Source organism: Chrysochloris asiatica, unplaced genomic scaffold (genome assembly GCF_000296735.1).
Source record: "Chrysochloris asiatica unplaced genomic scaffold, ChrAsi1.0 scaffold00182, whole genome shotgun sequence".
Classification (NCBI taxonomy): Eukaryota; Metazoa; Chordata; class Mammalia; order Afrosoricida; family Chrysochloridae; genus Chrysochloris; species Chrysochloris asiatica.
This window is the reverse complement of record NW_006408700.1, coordinates 6,550,644-6,563,585: the sequence shown is the minus strand read 5'-3', so window position 1 is coordinate 6,563,585 and position 12,942 is coordinate 6,550,644. Positions and strand designations below refer to the sequence as shown.

The 12,942-nt window shown below is 43.9% G+C and overlaps 1 protein-coding gene across 1 annotated transcript in view; it reads right to left on the bottom strand.

Moving 5' to 3' along the window:
* PPP1R14C (protein phosphatase 1, regulatory (inhibitor) subunit 14C) overlaps positions 1–12,942 on the bottom strand; it is a 181,192-nt gene that overhangs the window by 33,913 nt on the left and 134,337 nt on the right. The window contains exon 5 of the mRNA XM_006872082.1: positions 381–464. Within this exon, the coding sequence (XP_006872144.1) occupies positions 381–464 (84 nt within the window). The remainder of the gene's footprint in view (positions 1–380; positions 465–12,942) is intronic.

Genomic DNA, 12,942 nt, shown 5'->3' with positions numbered 1-12,942 from the left:
ACTCGATGGCACCTGACAACAACAATATACAGCCTGCAGGCCAGACGTTCCCCACCCCTGCTCTAAGCAAACTGATCTAGAACACGTATCATGAAGGATACAACGCCAGACTTGCAAACGGGTCTTTGGGGGCAGAACCAGCTCTCTCTCCCACTAAGAGGCAGGAGAAACAGTGTTCATAAGGGTGTTTTGAGAACTGATGGAAGTCAAGACAACTAAACCAACACAGACCTCCATGAATGCATACTCACTATACAGTCCTTCCGCTGACCCCCGTGCACGAGGTCAGGGCAGAGTCCACTCAGGCTAAGTCTAGAGACCCCAGTGCGGGAGAGTATTCCTCATTAGAAGGGTGGAGAGTAGAAGGGCTGCTTTCTTACCTGTAATTTTAAAGCTCTCTCCTCTTCACTGTCTGCGTCAAGCAGATCATCGATGTCAATTTCTACATCTGGCATTTCTTCTTCCTGGAGAGGGGATGAAGGCATTTCTTGAGTGAGAAAGGAAATTACACTAAAGTATTTCTGTTGATCATCAAATGAGTGGGGAGGGAGAGGTTTGGGGAGATGGGGAGAGAGAAGGAGACAGGAGGAAAAGGCAATGGCGTACAAAAGAGCTCAGGCTCAGGAAAAAAAAACAATCCCATCACAGGGTTCCTGAGGAAGTCCAGCCTGGGAATCTGCATCACCCTAGCCCAGGTACTGACTAGGGAGGGCGTGGGATCCACCTGACACCAGAAGGGCTTCGGGAAAAGCAGCTCTTTCAACAGTAGCACACCCAACCTCAGAGTGGTCAGAGGAAAAGTACGAGGAGATGAAGAATTTAGGCTGAATCTGAGTCCATGGTGGGCAGAGCACACGAAATACGAACACATCACCAAGACACTGAAGTCTACCCTACCCATGAGCCAGGAACCACCTGGGACTGTTTCAGCAGGAATCCCCAAGAGATGCAAACGGTTAATGCAACATCTGCTAGCCCAGAAGTGCCTCCGAAGAAACATCTGGCAATTTATTTCTAAATGGTCACAACCACTGAAATCCCCATGGAACACAGTCCTCTGATACACATGGGGATGCCAAGAGTCGATTTCAGCTATGTGGAGATTTCTATTCCTGCAAACAAACACTCACTACAGAAAAGAGAGCAAGAGAATTCAACTGGAATTTGGTGAGAAATTTGCACTAACTGGGGACTCTCAAAATTTCCAGTGGTGTTAAGTGCTGTTAAGTCAGTTCCAACTCATAGCAACCCTGTCAAGGGTTTCTCAGGAGTAGCTGGTAGGTTTGAACTGCTGACCTTGCACTCCAAACCGACATTGCTGTTCAGTGTATTATCCTACAGTGCAAAGTAGGTTTTGGTTTTCCCTCACCTTCTTAAATACCAGCAGGGTCACCAATGGTGGACAGGTTTCAGATGAGCTTCCAGACAAAGACAGACTAGGAAGAAGGAGTAACAAACTACTTCTGAATATTTAGTCACTGAAAACCTTATGAATAGCAGAGAAACACTGTCAGATATAGTGCCAGAAAATGAGCCTCTCAGGTTGGAAGGTACTCAAAATGCGACTGGGGAAGAGCTGCCTCCTCAAAGTAGAGTTGACCATGATGATGCGAATGGAGTAAAGCTTGTGGGAGTAAAGTCCTCAGGACCTTCATTTGCTGATGGGCACAAATCAAAATGCAGAGAAACAGCTGTAAACATCCATTAATAACCAGAACTTGGACTGCATAAAGTATGAATCTAGGAAAATTGAAAATTGTCAAAAATGAAATGGAACACATAAACATCTTAGGTATTAGTATCTTAGGTATTAGTGAGCTGAAATGGACTGTATTGGCCATTTTGAATCTGATGACCACATAATTTACTATGCTGGTAATGACAAATTGAAGAGAAATGGTGTTGTATTCATTGTCAAAAGGACATATCCAGATCAGTCATGAGGTATAACGCTGTCTGTGATAGGATAATATCCCGGTGCCTACAGGGGAAAACCGTTAATACCACTATAATTCAAATTCACACACCAACCATTAAAGTCAGTGAGGATAAAATAGAAGAATTCTACCAACTTCTTCAATCTGAAATTGTTCAAACATGCAATCAAGATGTATTGATCATTACTGGTGATTGGAATGCAAAGGTTGGGAACAAAGAGGAAGGATTAGTAGTTGGAAAATATGGCCTTGGTAATAGAAATGATGCTGGAGATCGCATGATAGAATTCTGCAAAATCAATGATTTGTTCATTTCAAATATCTTCTTTAGACAGCATAAGAGACGGTTATACACATGGACCTCACTCACCAAATGGAATACACAGAAAGAGACGATAGAAAAGCTCCATATCATCCTTCAAAACAAGGTCAGGGGCAGATTGTGGAACAGACCATCAATTACTCCACTGCAAATTCAAACTGAAGCTGAAGAAAATGAAAACAAGTCCACGAGAGCCAAAACATGACCTTGAATATATTCCACCTGAATTTAGAGATCATTTGAAGAACAGATTTGATACATTAAACACTAAAGACCAAAGACCAGAAGAGTTGTGGGATGACATCAAGGACATCATACAAGAAGAAAGCAAAAAGTCATTAAAGAAGGAAAAGATCAAAATGGATGTCAGAAGAGACACTGAAACTTGCTCTCCAGTGCAGATATGCGAAAGCAAATGGAAGCAATGAGGAGGTACAAGAGTTTAACAGACAATTTCAAAGGTCAGCTTGAGAAGACAAACTCAAACATTACAACAAAATGTGCAAAGATCTAGAGTCAGAAAACCAAAAGGGAAGAACACGGTAAGCATTTCTCAAGTTGGGGGAAATTGGACAAAAAATTCAAGGCTTGATTTTAATTATTGGATTCTCTGGGAAAATTACTGAATGATGCAGAAAGCATCAAAAGAAGATGGAAGGAATACACAGAGTCACTTTACCAAAAGGAAATGGTTGATGTTTAACCACTTCAAGAGGTAGCATATGATCAAGAGCCAATGATACTGAAGGAAGAAGTCCAAGGTACATTGAAGGAATTGGCAAAGAACAAGGCTCCAGGAATCGATGGAATACAAATTGAAAATCTTTCAAGAAAATGAGGCAGCACAGGAGGCACTCACTCATCTCTGCCAAGAAATTTGGAAGACAACTTTCTGGCCGACTGATTGGAAGAGATTCGTATTTGTGCCCATTCCAAAGAATGGTGACCCAACGGAATGCAGAAATCATTAGACAATATCTTTGATATCCCATGTGAGTAAAGTTTTACTAAAGGTAATACAAAAATGGCTGCAAGCATACATTTTCAGAGAACTCCCAAAAGTTCAAGCCAGATTCAGAAGAGGATGTGGAACCAGGGATATCATTGTTGATGGCCAATGGATCTTGGCTGAAAGCAGAGAATACCAGAAAGATGTTTACCTGTGCTTTATTCACTACACAAAGGCTTTCGATTGTGTGGATCATGACAAGCTATGGACAACACTGCGAAGTATGAGTATTCCGGAACACTTAATTGTGCTCATGAGGAATCTGTATCTGGACCAAGAGGCAGTTGTTCCAACAGAACATGGGAACACTGAATGTTTTAAAATTAAGAAAGGTGTGTGCCAAGGTTGTATTCTTTCACCATACTTATTCAACCTGTATGCTGAGCAAATAATCTAGAAGCTGGGTTCTATGAAGAAAAATGTGGCATCAGGATTGGAGGAAGACTCATTAACAGCCTGTGATATGCAGATTGCTTGCTGAAAGTGAAGAGGACTTTTAAGTCCTCTTTACTGATGAAGATCAAAGACCACAGTCTTCGGTATGGATTACATCTCAATGTACAGAAAACAAAAATCCTCACCACTGGACCAATCAACAACATTCTTATCAACGGAGAAAAGAATGAAGTTGTCAAGGACTTCATTCTTCTTGGATCAACTATCAACACTCATGGAAGCAGCAGTCAAGAGATCAAACTACATATCACATTAGGCAAATCTGCTGCACAAGACCTTTTTAAAGTGTTGAAGAGCAAAGATGTCAGCTTGAAGACTAAGGTGCACCTGACCCAATCCATGGGATTATCAATAACCTCATATGCATGCAAAAGCTGGGTAGTAAATAATGAAGACCATAGAAGAATTACTGCTTTTGAGTAGCGGTGCAGGAGGAAAATATTGAAAGTGCCATCGGCTGCCAAAAGAACCAACAGATCTGTGTTGGAAGAAGTACAGCCAGAGTGTTCTTTGGAGGCCAGGATGGCCAGGCTTCGTCTCTCATACTTCAGACATATTGTCAGGGAGGACCATTTTCTGGAGAAGGATATCATGTTTGGTATGGTGGAGGGTAAGAGAAAAAGAGGAAGACCCCTTGCGAGATGGATTGACAGAGTGACCGATCAATGGATTCAAGCATGGCAACGATAGTGAGGTTGGCCCAGGATTGGGCAGTGTTTCGTTCTGCTGTGCATACGGTCGCTATGAGTTGGTACCGACTCATTGGCACCTCATAACAACAACACCAGCTTCTGTCACCTGAGTCTTCTCTCTCCCTCTCAGAACAGGACTTTAAACATCAAATTCAAACAGCATGAGGAGAGCCCTAATGTTTTGCATTTATCTTTCTGTGGGGAGCCACCTGTACCCCAGCTTCTCCTAGCCACAAGGAAGGGCTGAGGGGCATCTAGAACAGAGGGAGTGTTTGTCACTGCTCTACATAAGCTCTCATCATGGGATCTCCTTGTGCAAAGATGGCTTCCTGAATATTTCCTTTCTTGTTAAATGCATATATGAAGGGAAAACTCTTGGCCTTTTTTCTTTTATTGTTTTTCCTGCCCCAACACAAATCTGCAGACTATCACACATACACGCACCCAGCCCAATGAACACTAGTTCCCCATGAGCAGGAACTGATCCAGGTACAGCCTTCTTGTGTACCTCTCATCAACGAGTCAGAATAGACTCAATGGCAACAGGAAGGGATTTATTCCTCTTTCTGTGGAGAATGTCCACAGGAGAGTCTGTGATGGTTTTGTCAATGTGTCTGGACCAAGATTCTCAGTGGTTTGGCACAGTTAATGTGTAGGAATCCCTCATGATAAGATCCACACCTCCGTGAGGAGCTCTGCTGTGAGCAGCCAATTAACTAAAAGGAAGTTTTCTTGAGGTTGTGGCCTGCTTCCAACATACAGGACATTTGCTTGGCTTTCTGTTTGGTCTGGATCCTGCATCTGGCTGGTCATCCAACATCCATTCCTTGGACTTGAGCCAGTGGCCTACCCCATTGCCTACTGATCCTAGTTATCATCAGTAGCCCGCCATCTTACCAGCCCGGCTTCCTTCCGATCTGCTGATCTTGGTTTATTTGACCCACAGACTAGGGACTCTCCCACCTCTACAACTATGTGAGCCATTTCCTTGATATAAACTTCTTTTGTTATTTTGTTAGGGGCTGTCGAATTGGTACAAATCACAGTGACCTTATGCACAACAGAACAAAACACTGCCCAGTCCTAAAACATTGCTGTTTTAGCCCATTGGTGCTGCCACTGTGTCAACCTATCTCATTGGGGGGTCTTTCTCCTTTTCGCTGTCCCTCCATTTTACCAAGCATGATGTCCTTCTCCAGGGACTGGTCCCTCCTGATATATACATATAAAAGCTTCTCTGGAGAACCCAGTCTAAGACCCTTTTGCTCAGATGTTGAATATATACAACACTTCAAAATCAACATTTATCAGTGTGAATGTTTATCTTCCTTAACATAATGCTCATATTGATACTTGACTGACCTATTAACAGGAACTGATACTATAGAAGTGGGAAGTTTCAGCGTTTTAACCAGAAGGCTAGCGGATAGCCAGGAACATGGGCTCTGGGGCCAAGACATCCTAGGTGAAAGGTCAGCACTGCTACCAACTCACAGTGTGATTCTGGGCAAGTTTCTTAACCTCTCTGGTCTCTGTTTTCTCAGCTATAAATACGGGAAAGGAAATAACGACTTCCTAAGGAGCTCTGGTAGCGTAGTGGTTATGAATCGGGCTGCTATCCTCAAGGTCAGCAGTTCAAAACTAGCAGCTGTTCCACGGGAAAAAGATGAGGCTTTCTGCTCCCTTAAAGATATGCATCCTCAGAAACCCTGTGCAGGGTCACTATGAGTCGGAACCGACTCCACGGTATTTAACAACAACAAGGTTGATGTGAATATTAAATTAGTGAATTGCTATCAATTTCTTAGAACACGAGGGACATCAAAACATTCCATCATCAGTTAATTCCATTCTTACTGGAACTGACAGTCTGAATTTCCCTTCAAATATCAATCCTATGGCCAACACTACTGAGCTCTGATCGTTATTTCTATACAGGAAGAATTAAGATCCTTATTGAAAGGCTCAGGTAAAACAGGAATGTGATTCTAAATCCTCAGTCATGCTAGTTGGGAAAAAGTGTAGTCTCAGTTGGCCTTGAGGGTTTGCCATAATGAAGGCACCCCAAAAAACCAACCAAACTCATTGCTGTCAAATCAATTCTGACTCATCAGGACCCTACAGGAAAGAGCAGACTGCCCATTAGTAATCTTTACAGTCATAGTCCACCACATCTTTCTCTCATGGAGCAGCTGCTAAGTTTGGATCACGAAACCTTGCAGTTAGCAGTCAGGCACTTAACCACTGCATCACTAGAGCTTCCTATGAAGGGGCCATCAGAGACTAAACTACCAACAAAGAAATTCATTAGATTACAAAGCAAATCACTGACCATAAGAAGCCACTGTGCAGATAGATAACCTACAGTCAGTCCCTCCTTGGTCCAACGAATGGTTAAAGCAATGGCGGACAGGTTGTGAGGCAGAGTTGGGCACAAACTGCCTGTCTGCGAATGCTGCTGTATAAGGCCAAAACACCCAGAGCCAGTTTCAGCTGACTCTTCAAGAAAAGCCAGGCAAACCCAATAATATCCAGAAGCATTGATCTGTTTAGCAGTCTATACAACACCTGCTTTGTTTCCCCCTCTCCAATAAACTCAGCAGCCATTTAGGTTCAGTATGGAAACTTTGTGAGGACACAGAGCATACATTGAGGTCATAGTTCACAGAACAGCCTATTGAGCCTAGAGCGCAGGATATAGACCCTGGAAGAATCACACAGCTAAGGGGAATTCAGCATTTGCTATTCTTAAAGGAAATAAAAGAACAACAAGTGAATAATGTCCTCCAAGAACAGCACAGCAATGGGTGTCCCTGCAGACATCATTCACACTGTGGTGATGTCCTGCCAAGTCCGTGAAACGGGCTGTGACTTGTGCCACCCACGTGGGAGGTACCCTCAGAGCTCGCTCTCATTAGGATTGCAGCAGCTTGCTTTCAGGTGCTGCGTCTGACCCACTTTCCCCAACCCTTGAGATCTGTGCTGTCCAACATGGCAACCATGAATGGCATTTAAATACCAGTCCATGAAAATGAAATAAAATGAAGTATTCAGTGCCTCTTGTTACATGCTGCTGTTCCGGCCATAAGGATATGGAACATTTCCATCACCACAGAAGGTTCTGCTGGACAACACTACTCTACACTCCACCCACTCCATAGCCCAGACATTGGGAAGCAGTGTACCTTCTCCTCTCAAAGGAACTGGATAGGAGGGAAGATAACACCGTGCATCTTGAGACCTTTATCACTGTGCCCACCACCACCATCCACTAATTTACGGTGACCTGCATATTGCTATGATGCTGGAGGCTATGCTACCAGTAGTTCAAATAGCACAGAGTCATCCATGATGGCCACATTTCAGCAGAGCTTCCAGGCTAAGACAGACTAGAAAGGCAGGTCAAAAGAACCAATGAAAACCCTGTGGGTGACAACAGAAATTGTCTGCAATAGTGCTAGAAGATAGACCCCCTAGGTTAGAAGGCACTCCGAACATACAGTGGCTACAACAAGGGACTCAAACATACCAACAAGCATGAAGATAACTTAGACCAGGGCACTGTTTCCTTTTGCTGTTCCTAAGGTCCATCGTGAGTGGATGCTAACATCACCACCACCATTAGCAACTTGGGCTTGGTTTTCCAAGGCGGAAAGCTGATAACCAGGTCTTTGCTGACTAATTATAATTATCAGTAGACTCTACACTTTCTCCCAAGCTGTGCCATGGCTGATTGCCTCACCCACACTCATTCTTTCTCTTTCTCCTGCTGATATTACCAGATGAACAGGCCCCTGAGATCTGCTACAAACCATTAGAGGAGAACAGAGTTATGCTTAGGGTCTCAAGAGGCAGCCTCGGGCCCCCTTTGCTGTGGGGCAATACTAATGCTCAGGGCTGTGTGGTAGTATAGGAGGACCCAGACTCTGAATGCAGGTGGGAACAAGGAATACATGCCAGTGATGCCGAAACAAATCCTAAGTGAGAAGGCTGGAGAGACGTGAGCAATGGAGCGCCACATGGGAGTGACTTCGAAAGCAAAGATGGCATCTGGTATTAAATACCAAAACCACCAAACCCATCACCATTAAAGTCAATCCTACTTCATAGTAATCACATGGCTTACACTCAACACTTGATGCATTTGAATTATGGTATTGGCAAAGAGCAAACAAATCTGTGTAGGAAGAAGTGCAGTTCCTTAGAAGCAAAGATGGCGAGACTTCGTTTCTCATACTTCAGACATGTTATCAGGAGAGATCAGTCCTGATCTGGAGAAGCACATCATGCTTGGGAAAGTGGAGGGTCAGTGAAAAACAGGAGGACCCCCAGCAAGACAGATCGACACAGTGACAGCAACAATGGGCTCAAACACAACAATTGTGAGAATGGCAGAGGGACAGGCAGTGTTTCAGTCTCTTACGCAGAGGGTTGGTGTATGTCAGAACTAACTTGACTGTACCTAACAACAACAACAACTAACCTTAAGGTTGGTGGTTCAGACCTGCCATGGAAGAAAGATCTGTAGATCTGCTTCCATGAAGATTAGAGGCCAGAAAACCCTATGTAGCAGTTCTATTGTGTAACACCCAGGGTTTTCATGAGTATCAAGTACAGACTCCTGTATAAACTCAGGATGCAATTGGTTTAATGTGTGGACATATTCTAAATGCGATTGGAGCTCTACTTAGCTCTGTCTTCTGTTGTTGTGGTGGTGGTGGTGGTTGTTAGGTGCCATTGAGTCAGTACCAACTCATAGCGACCCTATGCACAGCAGAATGAAACACTGCCCGATCCTGGGTCAACTTCACTACTGTTGCCACGCTTGAGTCCATTGATGCTGCCACTTGGTCAATCTATCTCATTGGGGGTCTTCCTCTTTTTCTCTGACCCTCCACTTTACCAAACAGGATATCCTTCTCCAGTGATTAGTCCCTCCTGACAATGTGTCCAAAGTATGAGAGGCGAAGTTTGACCATCCTGGCCTCCAAGGAGCACTCTGGCTGCACTTCTTCCAAAGCAGATCTATTGGTTTTTTTGGCAGCCCATGACACTTTCAATATTCTCCTCCAACACCATAACTCAAAGGCATCAATTCTTCTACAGTCTTCCTTATTCACTGTCCAGCTGTCTTCTGTAAACCAGTCTTAAAAGCAATGTCACTAAACAACTTAGGTGAGAAGTCAAATCACTCACAAGGGAGTAAATACTTGATGTCCCCTGTGGTTTACCAGTCTCTTTGTGCTTGGGTGATTTCCCATAATGAAAACACACTCCAAACAGTGGCTCTGGAGACAAGACGTGAACATGATCTTCAGAAGACAATGGAATAGACAAGATACACTGAGCCGATCCGTTGCAACAAAGACCTAGAGACCCACTACACTACATATAGATGATGATCTTGCAGCCCTGAGCTTCAGAGGTTAGGACAGAGAGGTGGACTGAGAGCCTACTGAAAGAGGAAGCAGAACAGGAGCCGTGAGAGGGAAGAAGAGTGGGTGAGCTGTCGGCTGGAGTAGAGTGGAGCCGCCATCTTGAGCCTTAGTGAGTGGCTGACCAGTCAGCGGTTGGCAGGCATAGGACACAACTGGAAGTTGTTGGCAAGAGGTTGCAGTTCTCTTGTTCTTGAGCCTGATGGGAGTTGGGGATGTGACCAGTCCTCAGCAGCCCATGACCAGTGGCACCCCGTCCTGTACCCTGCACCGCCTCTGCTCAGTCTGTGGGTGGGCACCAAGCAGAACACCCCTGCCTGGGGGTGCATAATGCCGCCCTGAACTATGATATACAAACAGTAAACAGAGAACTACACTTCTAGTCTCTACCACATCCACCAGGAGACACGTGGTGCGTGCCTGAGAACACACCAACATACAATTATCTGATAAACAGAAACACAATGCCTCAGAGGAAACAGATCAATTCAGCTTACAAGAAAAAACAAGACAGAGGGCCTCAAAAACATGGCCAAAATACAGAGTTAGAACATATAATCCCAGAAATGGTCTCAGAACTACCTGATAAGGAATCCAAAAGAATGCTATTTAGTCACATTCAACAGATTGAGAGCATGATGAAGAAAATGAAGAAGAAATCACGGAAAACATAAACAAAACTACAGAAGAATTCAGGAAACAAACTGCCAACATAAATGAGAAAAAATGAGGACCATATAAAAACAGTAGTTAGGACAGGGCATAGCCAGATGTAGGCTGGTCTACAAGGGCCTGGAGCTGGGTAATGCAGAAACACAACCAAAGCAGTCTAACACAACCGGGCCCCCTGCAGATCACTGGAAATTATACTCTGTAACCCTGTCTTGGTGTGGCACTGCAAATAAAGCACTGGATTGCTAACCACAAGGTTCAAACCTACCAGCCACTCCTCGGAAACCCTGCACAGGATCACCATGAGTCAGAACCAACTCAATGGCACTTAACCACATACCCTTTTAAAATATATATAAATGGTCATCCCTATGCATCACGTGAAAGGGGTGGGCAGGAATGCTCATGCTAAAATTGGGCTTGAAACTGGTTTGTGGTTGTCAAGCTGGGTGAGACAGTGCTCAACAGCTCCGGGAATTGATGATTTCAGCAGCCCCACCTCAGGACTACAGCCAAATAACAGAGAATTGGAGGAACCCGGGAAATCGCAACAGCTGGGCACACGAGGGTGGGGTGAGAATTGGCAAACAGCAGCCTGTTAGGATCTTTTAGAACACTCATCTGAGAAATCCACAGTTCTCTGGTACCTTGTCTGTCTCTGAACCTGCTGTGGGAAACAATGGGCAGGAAGCGGAACAAAAAGAATGGGGCAAATGAGATCCTCAGGGTTATGTGAGCTCTCTATGAAAATATTTCAATTTCATGTTTCCACTTTAATGAGAATCCCAAAAGCTTGGTAAGCAAGCATGCTGCAAAAGCCATCTGGCTGACCATCCATAACCATGCCTTGCCAGTTTCCGTTCTCCCTTTACACACAGGCATCCAGCAGAGCTCTGCTGACTGTCACGGGTGAATGAGAAATCGGCCAAAGGGCAGGTTGTGTACATAGTTGATGGATTCACACCAAGTGAAGCCCAAGGCAGCCCTGAGAGATACTGAGCCACCGCCTTCACACCTCGGGCCTGTTGCAAAGTGAATGAAACCAGCCACATAGGAACCTGCCACTGCGCATGTGAGTTGCACTGTTTGCAGTTTGTGCTTCATTTGCAATTTTGATTTGACCCTATAACTGGAAGAACCACACGCATCAGGAGTTGACACCTGACTTCGATTTTTAACATAATTTTAAATATGTGCCTCTTATGTGGTGTTAAGACGGTACATGTTTGAGTAATATTATAATGTTAAAATGTTAAAGCTCTAGCACCTGAAGAATTTTTTTTTTTTTCTTCACTTAATGAAAGGTCCAGTCTAGCTGATGACTTATCACTGTGACAAAACTGAACATCAGGATGAAGGAAGATTCTGAGAGCTTCTGGAAGGAAAATGGGTCTCACACACAGAAGGACAGACAAACAGATGTCATCAGGCTTCCTAATTGCAACACCAACTGCTAGAAGCCAAGGAAATAATGACTCCAAAATCCTAGAGAAAGTGGGATCAACCTCAACTCCTGTACACCCAGAACTGTCCATCAAGGATTAGAGAACAGATAGTTTAAGACATAATACGTCAGGTCTTAGGTCTTAATATATTTACCCCCTAGGAAAGGAAGACGCATTCTAACAAAACAAGTAAATAAACTAAGAAAACCATCTGTGGTGGGCCATGAATGCCAGAGGGTAGACACTGAAGTCAAGACCAAGAACAGTACATGGGATGCCAGGAAGAGACAATAAAAAGGTGGATAGAACCAGCAAGAGAGGAGTGGGGGGTGGTCACTGTAATTAATAATGGGCATCATGCTGGAGGGCTCAATCATTTCATGGAGTTAGGGTAGGATGCACGAACTCAAATCAGAGCATGGTATTTCAATTCCAACACTCTTAGCAAAAGGTTTGATTTCATGAGCATTCGTTTCCTAGAGCTGCCCCAACAAAGAACTCCCAATTGTGTGGCTTAAAACAATAGAAATTTAATCTCTCACAGTGTAGAAAGCTAGAAGTCCACATTCAAGAGGTCTGCAGGGCCATGATTTTTTCTGAAGGTTCTAAGGGAGAACCTTTCCAAGGTTTTCTGACTTCTAGTGGCCTCTACCAAGCCTTGGCTTGTAGCTGTAACACTCCAATCGCTCCCTCTTCTCATTGGGTTTAGGGTCTACCCTAGTACAACACAAGCTCATCTCAACTTAATTAAATTCCATCTGCAAAGGCTCCATTTCCAAATAGGGTGATATTCTGAGGTTTGGGATAGATATGAATTTTTGGAAAGGACACTATTCAACCCATCACACCAAATTACTAGTATTTCCCTAAAATACATTTTTTTTAAGAGTAAATAATTTCCAATGGCTGAAACTCCCTCAGAGCCAAATAATAAGCCCACTTCCCCCAAGCTCTTCATTTTAAAAAATCAAAAT